Here is a 20,901-nt window from a genome sequence, read left to right on the forward strand (position 1 = left end):
TAGTGAGGTAGTCCAAGTTAACTGTAGTACGGAAGTTTCAAATAGGGAAAACTTTGTTAAGGAAAAAAGCCATCCATTTTCAATCATTTTCATTTGACCTTGAAAAGTGGTCAGGTAAAACCTATAGGAGTACATATTTTTAATCGGCCCAACAGCAGTAACCAAATTACAACAGATATTTTATGTTATTTAATTTATATATTTTGTTTACCAAGTCATAAGATTATTTTGTATATAAATATTTAAGTCTTAATTCAGCCATTTGATTGCACAACGAATTCAACTAATCTGATGGTAATCAAGCAACAATTTCCGCTTGATTGTCTACAACTTATGCACAAAATAAGAGTATGTATATTTATATATATATATAGGTATTGTGAATATATCTCAGTTTCAACTGTCACGCATTCGCAACAACAACTTCGCAATCGTCTTAGCACGCGATGGTGATGCATCCTTAACCAATTTGTAAAAATGCTCCACGCTGCACAGCGTTTGTGGCTGCAAGAAAAGTTACCAAAGTCATATAATGGAGTAAATCATAATTTAGAAAATTTTTAAACGCACAATTGTCTCGGTATCGAGTTCAGCCTGCGCCTTGTTGGCCAACAGCCATAGCTTCACAGCCAATTGACAGAGCGGCTCTTTTTCCAGATCCGCATAGCGCACAATGCGCATAAATAATTCCATGGAAAGCTGAGCTTGAGCACGTTGCTGCTGGGCCGCGCCGAGAGACTTCAGCTGAAGCAGAATGGCATCCACAACCTGACCACACAAATTGTTCACCTCCACCAGGAACTTGGGATCATGACCATAAAGTGCATCATTGGAAACCACTAAAAGTACATTAGCTTTTTAATATTTGCAAATTGAAGTGAATCCGAGTAACTAATGTTTACCGCCGTCGATGTGATAGGGGAACTGTTCCAGACTTTGGACATATAGCATGTCCAAAGCATGCAGATAGATAATAGCTGGCGCTGTACTGTTCGCCTTAAAGGATCGCCTGCCTACAATATCCAGCAGCAAGCGCAGAAAGTATAACACGCCCTGTTCTGGACTGTCTGGCACAACAATCAATGTGGCCAGCACATTGCACAAGTAAGCGACCAGATAGCGCTCTAGGCAGCGTGGTTTCCCCTCAAAGTCAACACTGACGGTGGGCAGTTCGTTAACAAGTTGTAATGCAGCTTCAAAGCAGGCATCAGCTGAGGATAATAAAGATATACTATAAGTTATATTTTCCTTAATGTAGTGTTATGAGATATCCATACCTTGTCCTAGGCAGAGATGCCGCAGTGCCAGTTGACCACACAGCAGATACAAGTCCATTTTCTGCTGGACAGCTGTTATGCTTGGAATGGTTATGAAACAGTAGGCGATGCAGGCTTTTATAAAACCCAAAGATTTGCTCAGTTGTCGATTGGATGAGCGCATTGTCAGCTTACAGGCGGCATGCACTAAAGTTATGTAGACAGCATCCAAATTGCTAAATGTGCCACGTGCCTCCACATAAAAACTTAGCTGTTGCTCCAGATCCCTGCCAAAGTGGACTTTGTTTATGAAGCCGTTAATGAGCTGCGAAATCTGACGACGTTCATCCTCCACAGTGAGTGCGCTATAATTATATATTAATTGAATTTATAAATCTAAAGCTTCAACGTTGTACAAGGCTTAACAGATTAAAACAGATATAACTTCTGGTATATTCATCCGATCTTGTTGCAATTGAGTCGGATGATGTGGTAAAGTCTTCTGAATCTAGGAGGCGGACAGGGCGTGAGGCAATTTTGAAAACTATTTATTCTTTGAGAGGCCTAATCGGGTCTGTCCACCAATTTTGGTATCTGTAGCTTCTATAGTATATGTGCAGACGTTTACATTAAACTGTTGGGTGGAAGTGGGCTTTGTTGAACTTTGAAACAAATTTGGTTGCTCTAGTTTTATTATTCTCAGACTAACGGATATTGATCAAGCATAGGTATATGCATTTTATAGGGTCTACCACGCTTCCACGTTGCTACTCACTTGACGGCGTCGTTAAGTATCTTGCCCAGATACATAAGCGCATTGGTAACGACAGCATCGCAGGTTTGTTCCTCGCTGTTCTGTCGGTAATAACTTAGTATGGATTTGCAAACCTCCACGCGTACCGACTCCTTGTGGAACAGATCCAAGTAAGGCAGAAAATGCGGCTGTATTAGCAGTAACTCGATGCTGCGATAATTTTGCATTATTCTCGTCAAGATACTCTGCAGCTGGCCATAGTGCTTCTCATAGGCCTTGCCCAGGCACATTCGAGAATTGAGTTCACCCAGCAATCGGTTTACCTCGTGAATCTGCAATTGGATGGATCAATTTAAGTAAATTAACAATTGTGAGGTTTAGCACTTACTGTAAAGTACTGCGCTACAAATGGTGTCCAGGTTTCAACACAGTTGATGTATTCATTGGGATCAGTGAGCGTGTTAATGATTTGAAAGGCGGCATTCAGGAAAGGCACACGCTGCTCCTGTAACGGTGCACAACTGCTCACACAACTTCCCAGTGGTCGTAGCAATTGAGATTTGGAAATTCCAGGCGTATCGCAATTATTGATAAGCTCCAAAATCTCCTGAGCATGTGCGGCAATGAACTCCCCTTTGGATGAGTTGAGAATGGACAAAAGTACAGCGCCGCTAATCCAATAAATAAAAGCAAAGTTAAACGTCTAGTTGATCCCATAAACTGGAACATATGGACAATTTCACAAAAAGGCTCAACGTGACCAAAAACTTAAAATTAGTCAAGAAATTAATTCTTGTGAAATTCTCTTACATAAACTTAATATTAGTCAAGAATTAATAATGCTACTTTTTAAACATTAAGCACATGAATAAACGTATCATGATAAACATACGCTGCAAATTTACCTAAATACAGTTTTTCTATTACCATGTTGATAGAACAGCTAAACCTGATGTAACTTAAATCGTTTTTCACAACACAATTTTGATAAGTGTTTATAGATGCGACTTAATTTTGTTATTATTGGGTATTAATTAAATATTTGGCATATCAAAACGTTTTATATATTAGAAACAACTAATTTTGTAGTACATTTCAAAACGCTTCCGTTCATTTTAAGCGACTTAAAGAAGAAGAAAGCTATTTTAAATTATTGTTAGCCTTAAAGTTTTTTAAAAAGGTGGCTTAAAGTTACTCGTTTTCTTTCATGGAATATGTGCCTCACGTGAACGCAAGTTAACTTAAGCTACTTTTATTAAACCTTTTTTAATGCGTTTTAACGATAACAGCTTTAAGTATATTACAAAATCAGCTTACTCTCGTATACAAATATTAAGTGCCAACAAAAACGGTGCAATATGCCAAATATTCAACTAAATCACAATAATAACACAATTAACTAGAAACTATAAACACCTTAAAAAAAAGTTCTTGTAAGACTGACTGATTTTTGTTTATTCATTTCTAGCTGTCTTATAAACTAATTAATAATAGACTAGTTTGTTTATTAAAATCTAACAAAGATGTTGGGTATTAGAGCAATTTATCCACATATCGTTTTTATTTTAATTCTAATACAGCTGTTTGTAAATTTTAAAATAGTTTTATGCAAAAAGGTTCGTCCAATTAACCGAGCTTTGAGTTTTCAATAGTTTAAGCTAAAGTCAACTACTATTTTTGTATTCTGACTAAAATCATAGAATAATGATGACCGATTACATGTCTCTTTTTTACTAACAATAGTCAAACCTAATTGCTACTCGGATGTCTGTGAAATTGCATATATGCACTCACTTATTCTTCAACTGCTTACACTCCCCGAGCATCTCCTGTGCGTACAGCTCGCATTTGTAGACGAGACACTGCAGCATAAAGTCTAGAGCTGGCGCATAAAGTTGTAAATAGGCGCTGGCCGTGATTATCTCCGGATGCAAGTTGTATCGAGCCACCAAGCGAAAGATCTGTTAAATAAGGAGACTTAAGCACTTAAAGTAAAAGTGATAAATGGACAACTTACCTGTGGATACATAATGAACAAGTCGTTAAAGTTGTCGCGGATGTACAACTTGCTGGAGGTAACGGGCACACCAACGCGTACTAAATAGCAACGCACATAGGTGGACACAAGGGGATCAGCAATACCACGTAGCTGACTGGACAGGCGGAGCAGCACTTGCTCAATTTCGTGCTGCGAGGCAGTCAGAAACTCATAGCTCTTGAAGATGGCCATTTCCAAATAAAGACGCGGCAGCAACTCACGTATGGAGGCAATCTTATAAAACCAATTCTGGCAGGTATCGCGCGCAGCTTCTCGTTCCCGCTGGAGCGTCGTTGCCGATGCACCTGGCGCCCCTGCCGCCTTGGCACGTAAACGCTCGTAAACCAGCTTGCCAAATACATCGAGGATGTCCGTGATGAGCACATACTGACTGGGATAGAAATGTAGCACGCTGGTGTCGGAGAGCATTTTGGCGCACTGTATGGCTATTTTGAGGGCCTTGACCCGCTGATCACTGTGCCAGGATTGGATGAGCTCCTGTTTTAGTTGGTCAAACCGCTGGATATACTCCTGCTGCGTTAGGTCCATCATGTGTCGCATGCTGCCATCATCGAAATGATCCAACTGCTCCAGCCGATACTTGACTTTGTCTGCGACTACTGTCTGTGCTTTGACTGCAGTGAAAGATTGCCAGATCAAGTGGAACATTGTTAACAAATAAAGTTGACAAGTTTACAGTCTGCATGCTATGTGTTCTTACAGTTCTCCCCACCGCCCTCCGTGCTGCTGGTGCAGAGAAAGCTGGTCGACAGCGAGAGCTTTTCATTGGTGGTAAAACGATTCAATATGCCTAAGCGTCGAGTGCTCCAATTCAACGTATTATCCTCGGGCTCAGCTGTATTGTTACGCTTTGATATAAGCGACTGTAAAGTTTAGAATGATGGTGATAATCAACACAATCACTGCAATTTACTTACAAACTCGTTGGCCATTTGACTTAACGGATCGTTCAGTTCTTGCTCCTGGCGCGCAAACTTTGACAACGGGTCAGTTCCTTCCAGTGCCAAGGCCAAGCTCAGCGGATTGTTGTCCACAGCCTGGTAAATAAATGTATCAATTTTTTACAATTGGGTGTCGGCGTTATATTCTCTCACCGCAGCGCTAACAGACTGTTGCTTAAGCGGATGTTCCTGCGTTGCATAGCTACGTAAGTGATTTTTGGTCACCTGATAGCACCGAGGCGCGCAAGCCCTGTACGTGAATACATTTATTATAAACAATTATTTGTTTATTTTCACTAGAAACTTACCATTCCAAATTCGACATGACGTTCTTCCCAGCTCTGTTAAGTTGGGCGAATCCAGTGCTGTCAACTTTTTAGAGGAAAGAAGAGCCGTTTCTGGCTGGAAAGTATCGAAAAATAGCTGAAATTGCGATAAGCAATAACTTGAAAGCTAGCCAACTTTTTGAACACAAATTTTTATTATCTATTTATAAAAAAAAAAAAACAATTACTTTGTCTAATTCAATCAAATCCTCATCGACCTAATTTTTATGCTGCAGAAGTTGCAGCAAGAAAATACTACTTTTCGTTAAGAGGAAAAGCAGCTATATTTGGCCGGAAAGCATCTAAATTTAATTTTGCATTGTTGCATCGTTTTAAAAAAAAAAAAATAGGAAAACATAGCTAAGTATATATTTAAATTATTTCCGGTAAGTAGCAATTTTCAAATTGTTCGAGCAATCGAACTTTGAAAATGGCCATAACCAGCTATTAAATAGCTAAGTTGGCAACAGTGGACAAAATTCTGTTAATTCCAATTAAACGACAGCATGCACTGTGAATGGCAAAACAAGAATATGAAAAGAATAGTTGGCAACGCGAGACATCCGCGCATCTTTTTTTTCCTACATTTTTCTTATTGTACAAATTGTTTTTCTTAGGAGTTATGGCAAAAGTAACCAATAAATTGCTGAAAAACACATGCAGGGTGTGCGGCAAATACGCTAGCTTCAAAAAATCGTTCAAGATATTTGACAAGGCCAACAAAAAATTGCTAGGCAATATAGAAGCGCTTACGGGCCTGCGGGTAAGTCAGTTGTGACATTACTTGGCCAATTATCACAAAATATACATATGATTCGATATAATTGCAGTTGGAAAGCTATATGAGCTTGCCGGAACTAATGTGCGAGTGCTGCAACATCGAATTGACAAGTGCCATCAGATTCCGGGACAGGTGTATCGGGGCACAGCGTGAACTCCTGGAGGGACTAACCAAACAGCAACTTGAGCAAATACCTGAGAAATACAAGTCTGCAATATTGGGCATTGATGCATCACCACCGCCAGATAAGAACAATGAACAACAAGGTGAAACCGAGTCGGATCCTGAAGCGGATCCTCCAGCTGAACATGAAATGGAATCTGATGCTCATCCAACAGAGGAGGAGTTTTTAAAATTTGAACCAGAAAGTAGTGGAACTATTACGAAAGTCAAATATGAAATTGGCCATGACATTACTGAATTTATCGAGGCTGACGACGGTGATGAAGGCACGATAGTTGAAGAGGCTCAATACGAATGTCTCTTACCCGATGATGATGGAAATGTGAAACTTGAGGAAATGTCTGACCAATTTATCGGACCCGATCCCACTGAAGCATATTTGTACGATTCCGATGACGAGGTGGCTGTCTTGGACAATGTGTTGGACGATGAGTATGAACATGAGAATGTTGTGAAAAAGTCTAGCCTGCCACCAAAGCCAAAGATAAAGCCAGATGATCCACGTCGACGAGGAGCTGGTGGTGTATACATTTGCGATCAGTGCGGCAATCACATTAAGGGACGGATGGCCTTCGAGTTGCATTGTCGTCGACATCGCGGCGAAAAGGATTTCCAGTGCGAGTAAGTTACCTCGAGTTGTCATTGAGTATAAACATAACGATTTGACTTTTGCACCCAGAATCTGTGACAAATGCTTTTGTACCACTTCGGAGCTTAAGCGCCACATGCGCAAGCATACCGGAGAGCGTCCTTTTGCCTGCCAGCACTGTGGACGCTGCTTCTCCGACTACACGACACGAGTCAAGCACGAGCGCACCCACACCAATGAGCGACCCTATGCCTGTGGCACTTGCGGAAAAGCTTTCACAACCGGCTATATTCTGAAAAACCATATGCTTACACATTCCGGCTTACGCTCCTACAGGTAAGGACCTATTGGGGAATCACTCAATATCCTTATATAACATATATTTCTTTATTTTCTCCTTAAGATGTGAACTGTGCGATAAGTCGTTTATGCTCCCCACTCATCTCAGCACACATATGCGTACCGGGGTTCATAAGCGTACTGTCGAAAAGTATCAATTGAAGCAGCAAATGCAGCACGATCCGGCTCTTCAGCTTAAACTAGAAATGGACGAAGAAAGTTTGCACATTCAAGATTGAGAATTAATTTTTTATATACATAATAAGTTCAACACTACCAAATAAGAGATTGCAGCATACTTATTATACGTCTATATATATTAGATAAAATAAAAGAATTTAAACATATTCCATTGGTACAACACATCTCATATTAAGAGTTAATTTCAAGTCAATAATGATATTGACTGAAACTGCCGTTGACGATAACGCCTGATATTATAGCAGGATGTTCCCGCAAAACAGGCTGCCTAGGTCCTTGCACTGTCGCACTAAAGTCTTTATCCAGTTGGTGTTATTTTTGGCTATGCGAAGCTCATATTCAATACTTTCATGAAAAGATTAAGATGAAGTTCGTTATTTTTTTTAAAAGATTCAATACTCGGAATTTATTTTAAAATAAAAATGTTTTTCTCAAACAGCAATGGAAAAAGAGCACAAAAACGACTACAAAGCGAACGAATGTTTGTTGTTTTGTTTTACATGTTATATGGAATTATAGAGATATACTATAGACGATATGTTTAATCTATCCATTCATCTATGCGCAGGATCTATTCTTATGGGATTAATAAAATAAAAAATAACAATATTGTCTTCGGTTTTCTGCATTTGTATAATTTTATCATTCAAATGTGGATGAAGACGCTGAAAAGTTAAGAAGTTTTAATTATAAATTTTTAGAATTTAAACCTTTGTTTATTTAATTTCGTACTAAAAATGCTCATCAAAATATTTTTCTAGAAATCGAATTTTAAAAATAGCCGGAACTAGCTATTAAATAGCTGAGTTGGCAACAGTGTTCAGAAGCCCCCTAGTTATTTTCTGATTTCTTGCAAGTGTATTAGCCAATTAATCGTTTTCCAACACTGTATATTATCAGATACTGCAGTTTGTTTGCCGTACACATGCGAATGGTAAATCTAAAAACACAGCTGGAGCTAAACAGACAAAACATATTTATCGAGCTCAAATTGTTTATTTGGATTAAATCGCAAAATGCTTAAAAATATGTGCAGGGTCTGCGGTAGATATGCAGCCAACAAGAGATCTTTACGAATCTTTGAAAATCGGAGTATTCTTTGGAAGCTTCAAGTTCTTACGGGCATTTTAGTAAGTAATTTGTATTGCATCGTTTCCAAGCTCGTAAATAATTATTATATTTATCTGAGCTGTAGTTGGAAAATGCGGAATTTTTGCCGGACCTTATATGTATTTGCTGTCAAACAGAATTGCGAGAAGCGATTCGATTTCGGGAAAGGGTTATCGGAGCACAGCACGAGCTTCTGGAAGGACTAACGGAGGAGCAACTAAGGGAGATACCCTTGGAATATAGAGAAGCTATAATGGAGTTTGCTGACAACATCAGCCAAAAAGCAACAAACACAAGTAATTCTGAAACCGATTCAGAATGCAAAACTAAAAATGCACCAGAGGAACACGTAAACTTAATCATTGAAACACAGTCGAAAGAAGTGGAAATATTTGAAGGTGAAATTAATAAACAGGAAGAACTTTTGGAGTACGCCATCATCATTGATGACGATTTAATTAAAGAAGAGAGAGAAGCACAAGATGGCCAAAATATTGAAGTAGTACAGGATCCTAATGATAAGCATCAATTCACAGCTGTTGACGAAGCCGGTGAAAATGTGACAACTGTGGATTATACGAGTGTTCTACCAGATAAGGAATCGGATGAGGAATGTGCGATGTTAGATAGAGTATTAAACGACGAGATAGCGGTGGCACAAAGTGCAATCAAAAAGAAACCAGGACGAAAACGTCACGGAAGTCTCATATTTGTGTGTGACGAATGTGGCAACCATATATCAGGACGCATGGCTTTTGATTTACACTGCAGGCGACATCGTGGTGACAAGCAGTTCGAATGCGAGTGAGCATAAGATTTAATAGTAATATTATTATTTTTATGGTCTTATACACCAGCGCTACAAGGCTTCTTTTATAAATTAGTGCACCAGTCACAGATAACACTAGGCAACAAATTTTGACCTTTTTTCTTCTGAACTTAACCAAATCCAATTTTTTTGGATGGCACATTTTTTTTTTAATTTTCCTATCTTTTTCTTAACTGTTTTTAGAGGTGCGGATACATTTCTCATCATAAATCGAGAATGCCGATTTTTAAAAGCTTTACATTATCTGAAAGCTAATATATCTGTAATACATTTATTGACAGTCCAAGATTTAAACTAGCAGTTTTAGCGCCATCAATTTTTGCATAAAGAAAATTATGATTTTTTTTAAAGGTTATTTTTACTATTTTAAAAATTTAAAATTCTTGGAAAACTCAAAATAAAAAAATAATTAAGAAAGGTTAAAGCTGTTATTGGCATAGTTGCATTAATTAGGCGTCGTTTAAGATATGATTTATTTTAATCTATAGAGAAATAACATTTTATATCTATGGATGTTTTTGTCGATTTTAATGACAAATGACAAAATATCCATTTGTCGTCGTCTTACACATTTTGACCACATTTGGTTAAAATCGGACTACTATATCATTTAGCTGCCATAGGAGGGATCGGTTGAGAATCAGCTTTAAGTATGAAATTATTTTAAGATATTTTAACCAAACTCACAAATTGTATTTTCTTTGTTTTCTCATACAGCTTCACCAACATTAGTTAAGATCTGTCTGGAACGATTGCTCTCAAGTTTTAGTATGAAAAACTTCTTTGTTTTCTGAGATATCTCAACCAATCTGGCAGAATACGCAATTAGGCCGGTCTTTTATGCTCTGACCAAATTGATTAAAATCGGTCCACTATATCATATTGCTGCCATAGGCACACTTAGTGGAAAATAAAGTTTTTGTATGAAAAACTAATCTGTTTTCGGCCAGCCAATCTAACAGAATATGCATTTAAGAATTGTATAGTCCAGGTCTTTAAGTTTACATTGGTCATTTAATTGTTGGACAAGGCTTTAAATGTGGTGTCTTACATTAGCATTGTTATGTTTATTAATTACCTATAGAAAATAAAGAGATGTTTTATTTCCTTCAGTATTTGTCGGGATCGCTTCTGTACTAGCTCCGAGTTGAAACGCCATATGCGCAGACACACTGGCGAACGTCCTTTTGCCTGCCAGTATTGTGAGCGCAGCTTTACGGACTACAGCACGCGGGTAAAGCACGAGAGGACACACACTAATGAACGACCCTATGTATGCCAAAGCTGTGGAAAGGCCTTTACCACCGCCTATATACTTAAGAATCACATGCTCATACATTCCGGCGAACGTGCCTTCAGGTGAGTTTTTTCTGTTTACTGTGCGAAACTTAAATGATAATTCTGTCCTCCAATCATAGTTGTGAATTGTGTAATAAATCCTTCATCCGTCAAACGCATCTTGTAACGCATTGCCGATCCAGCGCGCACAAACGCAATATGGAACGTGAAAACAAGGAATTTACAAGTTGATTTATTTTGGAAGCTCTTATACGCTGAATATACAGTATTCTAATTAAACATGACCTTCCTTCTGGTACTTACTTGTTATGATTGTGCACCTAACACAAACCACTAAGTAGATTCTTCATCTAAATTAATGGACCGGTGTAGTCTACAAGGCCAAGAATCTCTATGTGGGTTTTATTATACTATACATTAGTAAAGTTTGTTTTTAAAAGGGACTAAACATATCCCACAAAGAAAACCTCTACACGAGGTAAAAGTCTAGCGTCACAAAATTGGATATCAGAAATTTGGGGCTAGAAATTGCTTTCGTCACTAGACTTTCACCTCGTGCAGAGGTTTTTTTTGTGGGATATTATTTAACAGAAATCGTTAGAGCCGTTTTGTCAAAAATCGCCAAAATGTGAGCTAAAAAACTTTTTTTCACCTGTAAAATGTTACCTGAATACTTTAGAAAAAAAGTTTAAAGGTACGCCTATCAATCACACCTTTCCAATGATATATAGAACATATCTGTAGCTTCTATGGTTTGAAAACTGTTGAGGTTTCAATTTTAGCGGGACTTAACGTTTTCCCGCTAAACTAGCGGTTTTTTCAAAAAGTCGTAGAACAAAAATTTCTAGATTTTCGAAAAGGAATCAATCCCCATCATTACATTTTAGCTTCTTTAGCGCTTTGATGCAAACAGACAAACAGACAAACAAACTGACTTTTCATTTCATTTTGAGAAGTCCACTAAAATTTCCAAATTTATTTATCTTTTGAACCAGTTATCGGATTTAAGTGATTGAGGTATCAATCGACGCGTGTTTTTAAGTAGAATTTTTAAAAACTACAAAATACAACAGCCCTATTAGCTGCAATTATTTAAATTTTTCCCCTCCCACTTACACTCCCGTATCTTATGACCCAGGTTGGCTAGAAAAAGTATGCCATTTTTTAAGTTAGGACTAAACCTTTCGATCGGTATATAACTCGATCTGATCGAACAGTCGTAGCAAATTTTCAACTTAGCTGTATATAGTGTTAGTCGCCTTTCGCACCCTTCGTGATGCTTTCGTCACTAACGCGAACTGTCGTCCGCAGTGAAAAGTAATGAAGACAAAATTAAAAAAAAAGTAAAGCAACGTGAAAGAAATATGATACAGTAACATGGGTTACACCAAAGTTTTTATTTTTCTGTAAATTGTAAAAAATCTTCTATTCAAAAGTTTTATACTAAAAATTATTTTTAATTAAAATTTTTTTTTCCAACAAAAGTCACAAGTATAGAATTTCTATTAAAGGCCCGTATCGAGTAGACCAGAAAACGTTTTGGGAAGTCTGAGCTCCATATAAAAAATATCGGTGCCGTAAAGAAAAGAATTTGACAACCATTCCATAGAATTTTTCAACGAAGGACATTTCTGGTCTACACGACTCAGGTCGTTAAGCAATAAAGTCAGTTTCAATAATAAATTTTTTTTTGGTATTACACTGCCGCTCAACTGAATATGTTCACGACTTTCATCCAATTAAATTTGTCATATCTGTCAACCAATTTTTTCGATTTTAACGAAATACAATGTATTTGATAGATAATTTAGTTGTTAATTAGGCTTCAACTGAATAGGTTCAAGAGATTAAAATTAAAAAAATAATAAAAGTTTCATGTAATATCTAACAGTTTAATCTTTAAATTGATCAAAAACTAACATCTTGTAAAATTTTCTTCCGGAAACGAATTTAAGTTTCTTGTTTAAACAATATCCACAAATTTTGCCTGTTTTCTTAAAAATTGACTTCTAAAATGGAGTGCATGTATTATATCGATTATTTGACAAAATCTCCTTCCAGCATCAAAAAAATAATTTAAACGCAAAGATAACAATTCAATTTAATTATATTTCCAAGTTTTGAAGTTTTTTTTTTTTTTTTCTTAATACAATTTGATAAACATTTTTGTCAAAAACTAGGTGGAAATCTTGTCACGTTCACGATGTCGCGTTACAAATTATTAATAAAACTTGTAAAATAACAAAATGATAGTAACACATTTAAATAATTCTTTAAATGTAAAGCTACATTATTTTATTATGAAATAAGAATAATTTCATTCAAATTACTCGCCACATTTCGCAGACTTTCGCATTTTTCAAGATAAAGTCAAAAGTGACTTCCATTTTTCGTCGCGTTCTCGATGCATTGTTTTCTGCAAATAAATTGAAAGGAATTTCTTCATTTTTTTATAAAAAAAAAATAGTGTTCATAAAATCATTAAACACTTAAGAAAACATTTTTGAATATTTTTATTTTTGACTTTTTTCATTTAAAGACGTACAAATGTTGCATTCTCGATCCTTAAAATGCAATCATTTTTACATCTAATTAACAACTAAATTATCTATCAGGTAAAATCAGCCAATCAGATCAGATCAGAATCAGCCAATTGATTCAAAAGATGTGGCCAATTGAATTATTAAAAAAAAAACACACTTCTGTACGAGAGGTACAAGTCTAGTGATGAAATTTTGTGATGAACGATTTTAAATTCAGAACATGAATAATTAAAAAATGTTTGGCTTTTTTGGGTATAAAGAATTTGTGCTATGTGCTGAACGCCACTAATTTTTTTTTTTTATTTACTTATGTACTAAATTTAATAAAGTTCGTCACAAAACTTGATTGCAAAAATTTTGGGGAATTGCGTCGTAAAGACGTTTTTTTTGTACGATATCAGAAAAATTTTGAATATCATTTGCTTCTGACATTGTAACTTTGAAAGAGGGTTATTAATATGCTTACTCAAAATCAAAAAAACAAATTATAATTTAAATGCAAAGATAACAATTCAATTTAATTATATTTCCAAGTTTTGAAGTTATTTTTTTTTTTTTCTTAATACAATTTGATAAACATTTTTGTCAAAAACTAGGTGGAAAATATGTTCACGATGTCGCGTTACAAATTATTAATAAAACTTGTAAAATAACAAAATGATAGTAACACATTTAAATAATTCTTTAAATGGAAAGCTACATTATTTTATTATGAAATAAGAATAATTTCATTCAAATTACTCGCCACATTTCGCAGACTTTCGCATTTTTCAAGATAAAGTCAAAATTGACTTCCATTTTTCGTCGCGTTCTCGATGCATTCCATTTTCGTATGTTTGTTCTAATGACAGCTATATGTATAGTCAACCGATGTGAATAAAGTTTGGTCCGGGATACATTTAATGCATATTCTGGCAGATTTTGGGGTATCTCGAAAAACAAAAGTTTTTCGTACTAAAACTTAATTTTCGACCGATCTTTAAATATATTTATTCAGTTAACAGCTAATATCTTTCAAGCCCCTTAGCTAAAAGATATGTATCATAAACAAAACATATTGAAAATTAATAAAAAAAAAAAATCGTTATTGCCATTTTCTATTAAATCGGCAAAATGTAAGTTAAAACACTCTATTTCACCTGTACAATTTTTCCTGAAACCCTAAAAATAGCTTTTTCAACGATATGTAGAAAATATTTGTAGCTTCTATGGCTTGAAAACTGCGACGTGTACATTTAGCATTCCCCGCTAAACTAACAGTTTTTTTAAAAGTCGTAGAAAAAACGTTTCTAGACTTTAAAAGCATTTTCAATGTATTGTTGCAAACACGCAAACTGACTTTGCATATTAGTTTGGGGAGTCCACTAACCACTAATCTTTTGAACCAGTAGTCCGATTGGGATGATCGAGGTGTCATGCGACGCTTATTTTTGATAAGAATAATAACACACCTTAACTCATGAACCAGGTGAGTATGCAATTTTGTTGGTTAGGACTAAGCCTTTAGATCGGTATATAAGTCGATCTGATTGGAGAGTCGTAGAAAATTGTTCATTCTTCTGCATAGTTATATTGCTAGTATTATTTTGCACACATTGTGCTGCTTTCGTCACTAGCGCAGACTGCCGTCCACAATGATATATTCCTGATCAGGATGGCGAGCTGCGTCAACTAAACCGCAACGTAATCATGCTTAGTGTAACCGATACAGGTTTGTGCTTTTCCTGGTGCAATACATATGTTGGAATCGCCAGATCGAATAACTATAACAAATAGCTGCCGTTGGAACGATGTTGACCAAGTTTGGCTTAAGTCGGACTACTATATCATATAGTCGAAAATTGAATACAGGGCTCCGTAAAGAAATCAAATCTTCGGCGGTCTGAAGAATACCTTTCTTTAATTTAAAATTGGTTGTGGCCCAAAGGTACTTCAACTTTAGCAATTCCTTCGGTTTTGAGTCCAACGGTATCCTGTGAAAGGGCGAATCCTGACTCTGACTTTTCCATTATTATAACTTGCTGTTGTCCCGCACAGGATTTTTCCACATTCTGTTTGTGAGTATTTGAACGATAATGTGTATTTAAGTGAGTTGGCCGCGAAAAAGCACGATCGCATAAATCACATCTGTAAATGAAAGACTTGCTTAATCAATCAAAATTTGAATTACAGATCGTATTTGAATACATTCCTATACATTCGTTCGCCAGTATGAACCAGCATATGGTTTTTGAGAATGTACGAGTTGGTGAAACTCTTGCCACATTGAATACAAGCAAATGGTCTCTCATTGGTATGAGTGCGTTCGTGTCGTTTTCGTCCACTATGATTAACATAGGTACGTTCACAGTACTGACATTGGAAGTTGCGATCGCCGGTATGCATCACTTGGTGACCTTTCAGCTCGCCGGCAGACAGGAAACGCGAAGGACACTGTCTAATATAAAATACAATTTCTCGTAAATATAAATTGTTCTTAATCATTAAAAAATTGGGAAGTTCGGAAGCTTACTCGCATTGGAAGGGTCTAATGCCACTATGCTTGCGCAGATGACGATCAAAGGCAGACTTTCCCGTTACGTTGTTGCCACATTGATCACAGAAGAATACCGGTAGTTTTTGCCTAGAGCGCGGTCGCTTTAAAAAGGTGGATTTCACTAAGCGCGAGCTTCGTTTTGATTTGATTGGTGTTACTAGAAGCTCCGCCTCTGACACTGAAAAATCCGAAGCTTGATCTATGCCAGTGTTGTTTTCCACATCCAAATGATCAACTTCATCAGTTTCATACTTTGGATGATCCACTTTGAGTAACGCTCCAAGGGGCACTTCGTCTTCCTGATCGCAAGCAAATCGTTCGTTGGTTCGTGCACTTCGACGCACACAAATACCATAAGTGGACTGTGCATCCACATCTACATCCACATCTGCTGCTGGCTCGGGATCAGGCTCGGGCTCAACCGATTTTTTGGACTGCCACCTCCTGTGGTTACGAAGGCAACGTCGACGAAATTCAATAGCACAGGCCAAATCATTAAGACAGATTTTGCAAATAACATTAGGTAAATCTGAACTGGCCTCTAACTGCAGGTTATAAAATAATTACAACATAGATTTTATTAGGATGTTTCTTTTGTCAACTTACGAAAACACCGGTAAGCAGGTTAATTTGTCGCAACAGTTTGCGTGCGCTTTTCTCAAATAGTTTAGTTACTTCAGAGACATTGGCGTCGACTGCACAGATGCGACAAATGTTTTGCAGCATTTTATACACAAGAATTTGTAAAATATTTTTATTTACTTCGATTGCAATTACAACTGATGTCCCCAACCTCTATACACGTGCCATTCACCCAGACTCGTCAACAGGCTTTCATCACTGCTCAACACTGGTTGTAAACTCGCTACCTCAAAAATTGTTTAAAAATTCAATTATGTCGTGTTGCACTATTGACAATTTGTGACTTTGAACCCGTTGAGATATCCGTCTAAAATGTAAAATATATATTCTAAAAACTTCAAAGAAAATTATAACAACAAAGTAAGAGAAGGCGTGGCTTGAGAAAGGGCGTAAATTAATGGTTAACTGCAAAATCTCGTTTTTTTTTCAACATTTAAACTGCAATACGAAATTTAAGAAAAATATGTTTAAATAAAACTTCATACTTTTTGGTGAGGTTTTTTTTTAAAAATTTGTCGTATTTTTCTTAGCGGGTTTTAAGTTATTTCAACCAAACACAAATTGTGTTTCTGTGTTGTGTCATCACTGCGGACGGCAGTTCGCGTTAGTGACGAAAGCATCACGAAGGGTGCGAAAGGCGACTAACAATATATACAGCTAAGTTGGAAAATTTGCTATGACTGTCTGATCAGATCGAGTTATATACCGATCGAAAGGTTTAGTCCTAACTAACAAAATGGCATACTACAAATTATCCTGGGTCATGAGATACGGGGGTGTAAGTGGGAGGGGAAAAATGTATAGATCGCAGCTTATGGAGCTGTAGGGTAAAATTTTAAAAATTCTTATAAAAAATACGCGTCGATTGATACCTCGATGACCCAAATCTGACAACTGGTTCAAAGGGTAAATAAATTTTAAATTTTTAGTGGTCATCTCAAAATGAAATAAAAGGTCAGTTTGTTAGGTCACGTCAGGTTAGATTTATTCCTTTTCGAAAATCTAGAAATGTTTGTTGTACGACTTTTTGAGAAAACCGCTAGATCGCGGTAAAATTGAAATCTCAACAGTTTCCAAACTATAGAAGCTACAGATATGTTCTATATATCATTGGAAAGGTGTGTTTGAGAGCTTTTATGCGTACCTTTTTTTTTAAAGTACTCAGGTAACATTTTACAGGTGATATAATGTTTTTAAGCTTACATTTTGGCGATTTCTGACAAAACGGCTCTAACGATTTCTGTTAAATTTTAATATGTTGTAATACGTACAATTTACAAATTTTGGTTAAGGGGTTTGGAAGATATTACCTGTGAGGTGAATAAATACATTTTTCTATCGGTCGAAAATCACGTTTTAGTACGAAAAACTTTTTGGTCTTATGAGATATCTCAACCGAATTGATACAATATGCATTTAACTTGGTTTTATGTATCCTGACCAAAGTTTGTTCAAATCGGACCACTATATCATATAGCTGTCATAGGGTCAAAAATATGCTTTGGTATGAAAAACTTATTTGTTTAGTGAGATATTTTAACCAAATTGATAGCATATGCATTAAAGTTAGTTTTAAAAATTCTGACAGAAGTAAGTACGGGGTCTCCGACAGTAGAGTATGTTAGGCTGTAGCAACGCGAGCAAAGCGAGAAGGGGACGGAGCCTGTGGTTGTGTTCGTCACAAAATTGGATATCAGAAATTTTGGGGCTAGAAATTGCTTTCTATACCATTAGCATCTAATTATTGTTACGATCAGTAAGAGCTGTAAGCAATTTCTCTCATTTTCAGAGCTAGAAGTGAGGTATTAAGTCTTCATAACATCCCATACTGTCAGAACCAGATGATTGATTGTATCCTCTGCGATTTGCGGGATGGGGAGGATGCTTTCCATTTTTGCGCATTTTTTCCGGCTGAAAAAAGTTTACTCAGTTTTAAATGAACGCAGTCCGATGTAGAAATGCGATATTTATACAAAGTTTTAAGTATAAGTACACATAGTGGCAATGATAACGAAATTATTTAAAATTGTTATATCATATAGAAACGAATTTTAAAGAGACGTCTTTGTTTTTTTACATTTCCTTTATTTATTAAATCTTCTCCAAGGGAGACTTACAATAAGTTTATCAAATCTTATATTTAAAGCTTAACTAACAGTCATGTTGACTTAATATGAACTTCGGTGCCGCATGGGTTTATTGCTGGGCTGGAAGATCGTTTCGTTGAAGGCGGGTTCGACTGCAAACCCGAGTTAATCGCCGACCATGAGGATTTGGCTGCAGGGATAGCTTAATGTTGTAATTCGCCTTTTTTCGTGCTATCTCATCTTTGACGTATATAACGTTCAAATATATATGAATGTTCTCGTGCCACCATGGTCCTCAAGATTTTTGATTGAGCTCGCTGGATGATATCAATATTGCTAATGCACGCGTTTTCCCATAGCTGCGAGCCGTAGGTCTACACTGGTTTTATTGTGGAATTGTCTAGTCGGACCTTGTAGTCCAAGATGAGATCGGGGTTCAAAAGCGAATAAAGGTTATTGGCTTTCAGTTAAATCTGCGTTTTCTTTGCTTCAAGGTGACGACGCCAGGTGAGCCGCCTATCAAGCTAAACGCCAAGGCACGTTCCGACAGACGGCTTAAAGCCGGTTTTTTAAATGTAAAATATATAATAAAAAGAACTACTATTTCTACTATATAAATAGCAACCCTTGTTAAGACTGTTTTCATACCATTGCAGAGGGTGTTCTAATTCACGAAATGTGTAACGCATTAAAAGAGGCGTGGCAGTATTTATATCCTTCATCAGGATGGCGAGCTGCGTCAATTTAACCATATTCGTCTGTTTCTACGTTTCGACTGCAGCCATTACTTCAGTTATGGATCCTGTGTGAGCCTGTGAAGGGGAAAATCCTGACTCTTCATCTGATTTTCCACCATTATATCTTGATGTTGTCCCGCACAGGATCTATCCACATTCTGTTTGTGAGTATTTGAACGATAATGTGTATTTAAGTGAGATAGACGCGAAAAAGCGCGATTGCATAAATCACATCTGTAAATGGAAGACTTGCTTTATCAATCATAATTAGAATTACAGATCGTATTTAAATACATTCCTATGCATTCGTTCGCCAGTATGAACCAGTATATGGTTTTTGAGACTGTAAGAGTTTGTGAAACTCTTGTCGCATTGAATACATGCAAATGGGCGCTCATTGGTATGAGTGCGTTCGTGTCGTGTTCGTCCAAATTGGTTAACATACGTACGTTCACAGTATCGACAGGGAAAGTTACGATCGCCGGTATGCTTCACTAGGTGACTTTTCAGATTGCCGGCAGACAGGAAACGCGAAGGACACTGTCTAATACAAAATACAATTTCTCGTAAATATAAAGTGTTTTTTATTAATTATTAAAAAATTGGGAAGCTTACTCGCATTGGAAGGGTCTAATGCCACTGTGTTTGCGCAGATGACGATCAAAGGCAGACTTCCCCTTAATGTTGTTGCCACATTGATCACAGAAGAATACCGGTAGATTTGGCTTAGAGCGCCGTGGTTTTAAAACAGTGGATTTAACAACGCGCGAGCTTCGTTTTGATTTTTTTGGTGTTACTGGAAGTTCCTCCTCTGACACAGAAAAATCCGAATCTTGATCTATGCCAGTGTTGTTTTCCACATCCAAATAATCAACTTCATCAACTTTGAGTAACGCTCCAAGGGGCACTTCATCTTCCTGATCGCAAGCAAATTGTTTTTTGGTTCGTGCACTTCGACGCACACAAATACCGTGAGTGGACTGTGCATCCACATCTACATCCACATCTGCTGCTGGCTCGGGATCAACCGATTTCTTGGACTGCCACCTCTTTTGGTTACGCAGGCAACGTCGACGAAATGCAATAGCACAGGCCAAATCATTTAGACAAACATTGCAAATAACATTGGGTAACTCTGAACTGTCCTCTAACTGCAGGTTATAAAATAATTACAATTTAGATTTTATGAGAATGTTTAATTTTTCTGACAACTTACGAAAACACCGGTAAGCAGATTAATTTGTCGCAACAGTTTGCGTGCGCTTTTCTCAAATAGTTTAGTTACTTCAGAGACATTGGCGTCGACTGCACAGATGCGACAAATGTTTTGCAGCATTTTGTACACAATTTGTAAAAATATTTTTATTTACTTCGATTGAAAACTCAACAGATGTCCCCCGGCCGCTGTACAGGTGCCATTCACCCAGACTCGTCAACAGGCTTTCATCACTGCCCAACACTGGTTGTAAATTCGCTACCTCAAAAATTGTTTAAAAATTCAATTTTTCGTTCTAAAAACGATAACATTTTCTATTTTAATTGATTTTTTCAATGCATGAAAATGTAAACAAAAAATGTTTTGAAGCAAAAAAATGTTTTCAAAAATATCTTTGCATATGTTTTTTATAATATTTTGAAACTTGCTAAAAGTTACCTTTTTTTGCACATTTACGTGTATCTCCTTTTCAT

General features: G+C 36.8%; 4 protein-coding genes across 11 annotated transcripts; 2 read left to right on the top strand and 2 right to left on the bottom strand.

Moving 5' to 3' along the window:
- Positions 1-178: 178 nt before the first annotated feature.
- Positions 179-5,451, bottom strand: LOC117782690 (VPS35 endosomal protein sorting factor-like). Of its 2 annotated transcripts, none has more exons than XM_034619717.1 (12): positions 5,319-5,451; positions 5,164-5,260; positions 4,987-5,106; positions 4,770-4,932; positions 4,028-4,683; positions 3,805-3,971; positions 2,399-2,681; positions 2,032-2,342; positions 1,278-1,621; positions 903-1,211; positions 571-839; positions 179-504 (listed from the first exon to the last, which is right to left on the bottom strand). In XM_034619717.1, exons 1-12 carry the CDS (start codon positions 5,333-5,335, stop codon positions 397-399), a joined length of 2,844 nt encoding a protein of 947 aa, XP_034475608.1. In that variant the 5' UTR covers positions 5,336-5,451; the 3' UTR covers positions 179-396. The 2 variants fall into 2 exon arrangements, with proteins under 2 accessions (XP_034475608.1, XP_034475610.1); XM_034619719.1 differs by having other exon boundaries at positions 364-504; positions 4,770-4,917.
- Positions 5,452-5,884: 433 nt separating this feature from the next.
- LOC117782542 (transcription factor Ouib) lies at positions 5,885-7,575 on the top strand. Its single transcript, XM_034619566.1, has 4 exons — positions 5,885-6,099; positions 6,167-6,921; positions 6,980-7,225; positions 7,293-7,575. The coding sequence occupies exons 1-4, from the start codon at positions 5,959-5,961 to the stop codon at positions 7,465-7,467; spliced, it is 1,317 nt and encodes a 438-aa protein (XP_034475457.1). The 5' UTR covers positions 5,885-5,958; the 3' UTR covers positions 7,468-7,575.
- Positions 7,576-8,380: 805 nt separating this feature from the next.
- On the top strand, positions 8,381-10,965 carry LOC117782547 (transcription factor Ouib-like). The gene is made up of 4 exons (XM_034619569.1): positions 8,381-8,559; positions 8,625-9,343; positions 10,482-10,727; positions 10,787-10,965. The coding sequence occupies exons 1-4, from the start codon at positions 8,446-8,448 to the stop codon at positions 10,896-10,898; spliced, it is 1,191 nt and encodes a 396-aa protein (XP_034475460.1). The 5' UTR covers positions 8,381-8,445; the 3' UTR covers positions 10,899-10,965.
- Positions 10,966-12,987: 2,022 nt separating this feature from the next.
- On the bottom strand, positions 12,988-20,637 carry LOC117782655 (transcription factor Ouib). 7 transcript variants are annotated; one of them, XM_034619676.1, is made up of 6 exons: positions 20,429-20,637; positions 20,232-20,363; positions 15,723-16,165; positions 15,402-15,647; positions 15,104-15,337; positions 12,988-13,083 (listed from the first exon to the last, which is right to left on the bottom strand). In XM_034619676.1, exons 1-5 carry the CDS (start codon positions 20,546-20,548, stop codon positions 15,115-15,117), a joined length of 1,164 nt encoding a protein of 387 aa, XP_034475567.1. In that variant the 5' UTR covers positions 20,549-20,637; the 3' UTR covers positions 12,988-13,083; positions 15,104-15,114. The 7 variants fall into 7 exon arrangements, with proteins under 7 accessions (XP_034475567.1, XP_034475566.1, XP_034475569.1 ...); XM_034619675.1 differs by lacking the exon at positions 12,988-13,083 and having other exon boundaries at positions 13,888-15,337; XM_034619678.1 differs by lacking the exons at positions 12,988-13,083; positions 20,232-20,363 and having other exon boundaries at positions 13,888-15,337; positions 15,723-16,291.
- Positions 20,638-20,901: the final 264 nt, after the last annotated feature.

This window comes from Drosophila innubila (assembly GCF_004354385.1).
Source record: "Drosophila innubila isolate TH190305 chromosome 2L unlocalized genomic scaffold, UK_Dinn_1.0 5_B_2L, whole genome shotgun sequence".
NCBI lineage: Eukaryota > Metazoa > Arthropoda > Insecta > Diptera > Drosophilidae > Drosophila > Drosophila innubila.

Excerpts from the sequence above, each read along its gene's own strand:
- LOC117782690 (XM_034619717.1), bottom strand. Across the intron at positions 2,682-3,804 it reads TGTAAGCAGTTGAAGAATAA|CGGCGCTGTACTTTTGTCCA; the intron begins GTGAGTGCATAT and ends TTATTGGATTAG. Across the intron at positions 1,212-1,277 it reads GCATCTCTGCCTAGGACAAG|CTGATGCCTGCTTTGAAGCT; the intron begins GTATGGATATCT and ends TATTATCCTCAG.
- LOC117782542 (XM_034619566.1), top strand. The coding sequence starts at position 5,959 with ATGGCAAAAGTAACCAATAAATTGCTGAAAAACACATGCAGGGTGTGC. Across the intron at positions 6,100-6,166 it reads AAGCGCTTACGGGCCTGCGG|TTGGAAAGCTATATGAGCTT; the intron begins GTAAGTCAGTTG and ends ATATAATTGCAG. Across the intron at positions 7,226-7,292 it reads TCCGGCTTACGCTCCTACAG|ATGTGAACTGTGCGATAAGT; the intron begins GTAAGGACCTAT and ends TTTCTCCTTAAG.
- LOC117782547 (XM_034619569.1), top strand. The coding sequence starts at position 8,446 with ATGCTTAAAAATATGTGCAGGGTCTGCGGTAGATATGCAGCCAACAAG. Across the intron at positions 8,560-8,624 it reads AAGTTCTTACGGGCATTTTA|TTGGAAAATGCGGAATTTTT; the intron begins GTAAGTAATTTG and ends TCTGAGCTGTAG. Across the intron at positions 10,728-10,786 it reads TCCGGCGAACGTGCCTTCAG|TTGTGAATTGTGTAATAAAT; the intron begins GTGAGTTTTTTC and ends CTCCAATCATAG.
- LOC117782655 (XM_034619676.1), bottom strand. The coding sequence starts at position 20,548 with ATGCTGCAAAACATTTGTCGCATCTGTGCAGTCGACGCCAATGTCTCT. Across the intron at positions 15,648-15,722 it reads ATTAGACCCTTCCAATGCGA|ACAGTGTCCTTCGCGTTTCC; the intron begins GTAAGCTTCCGA and ends ATTTTATATTAG. Across the intron at positions 15,338-15,401 it reads ACTGGCGAACGAATGTATAG|ATGTGATTTATGCGATCGTG; the intron begins GAATGTATTCAA and ends TTTCATTTACAG.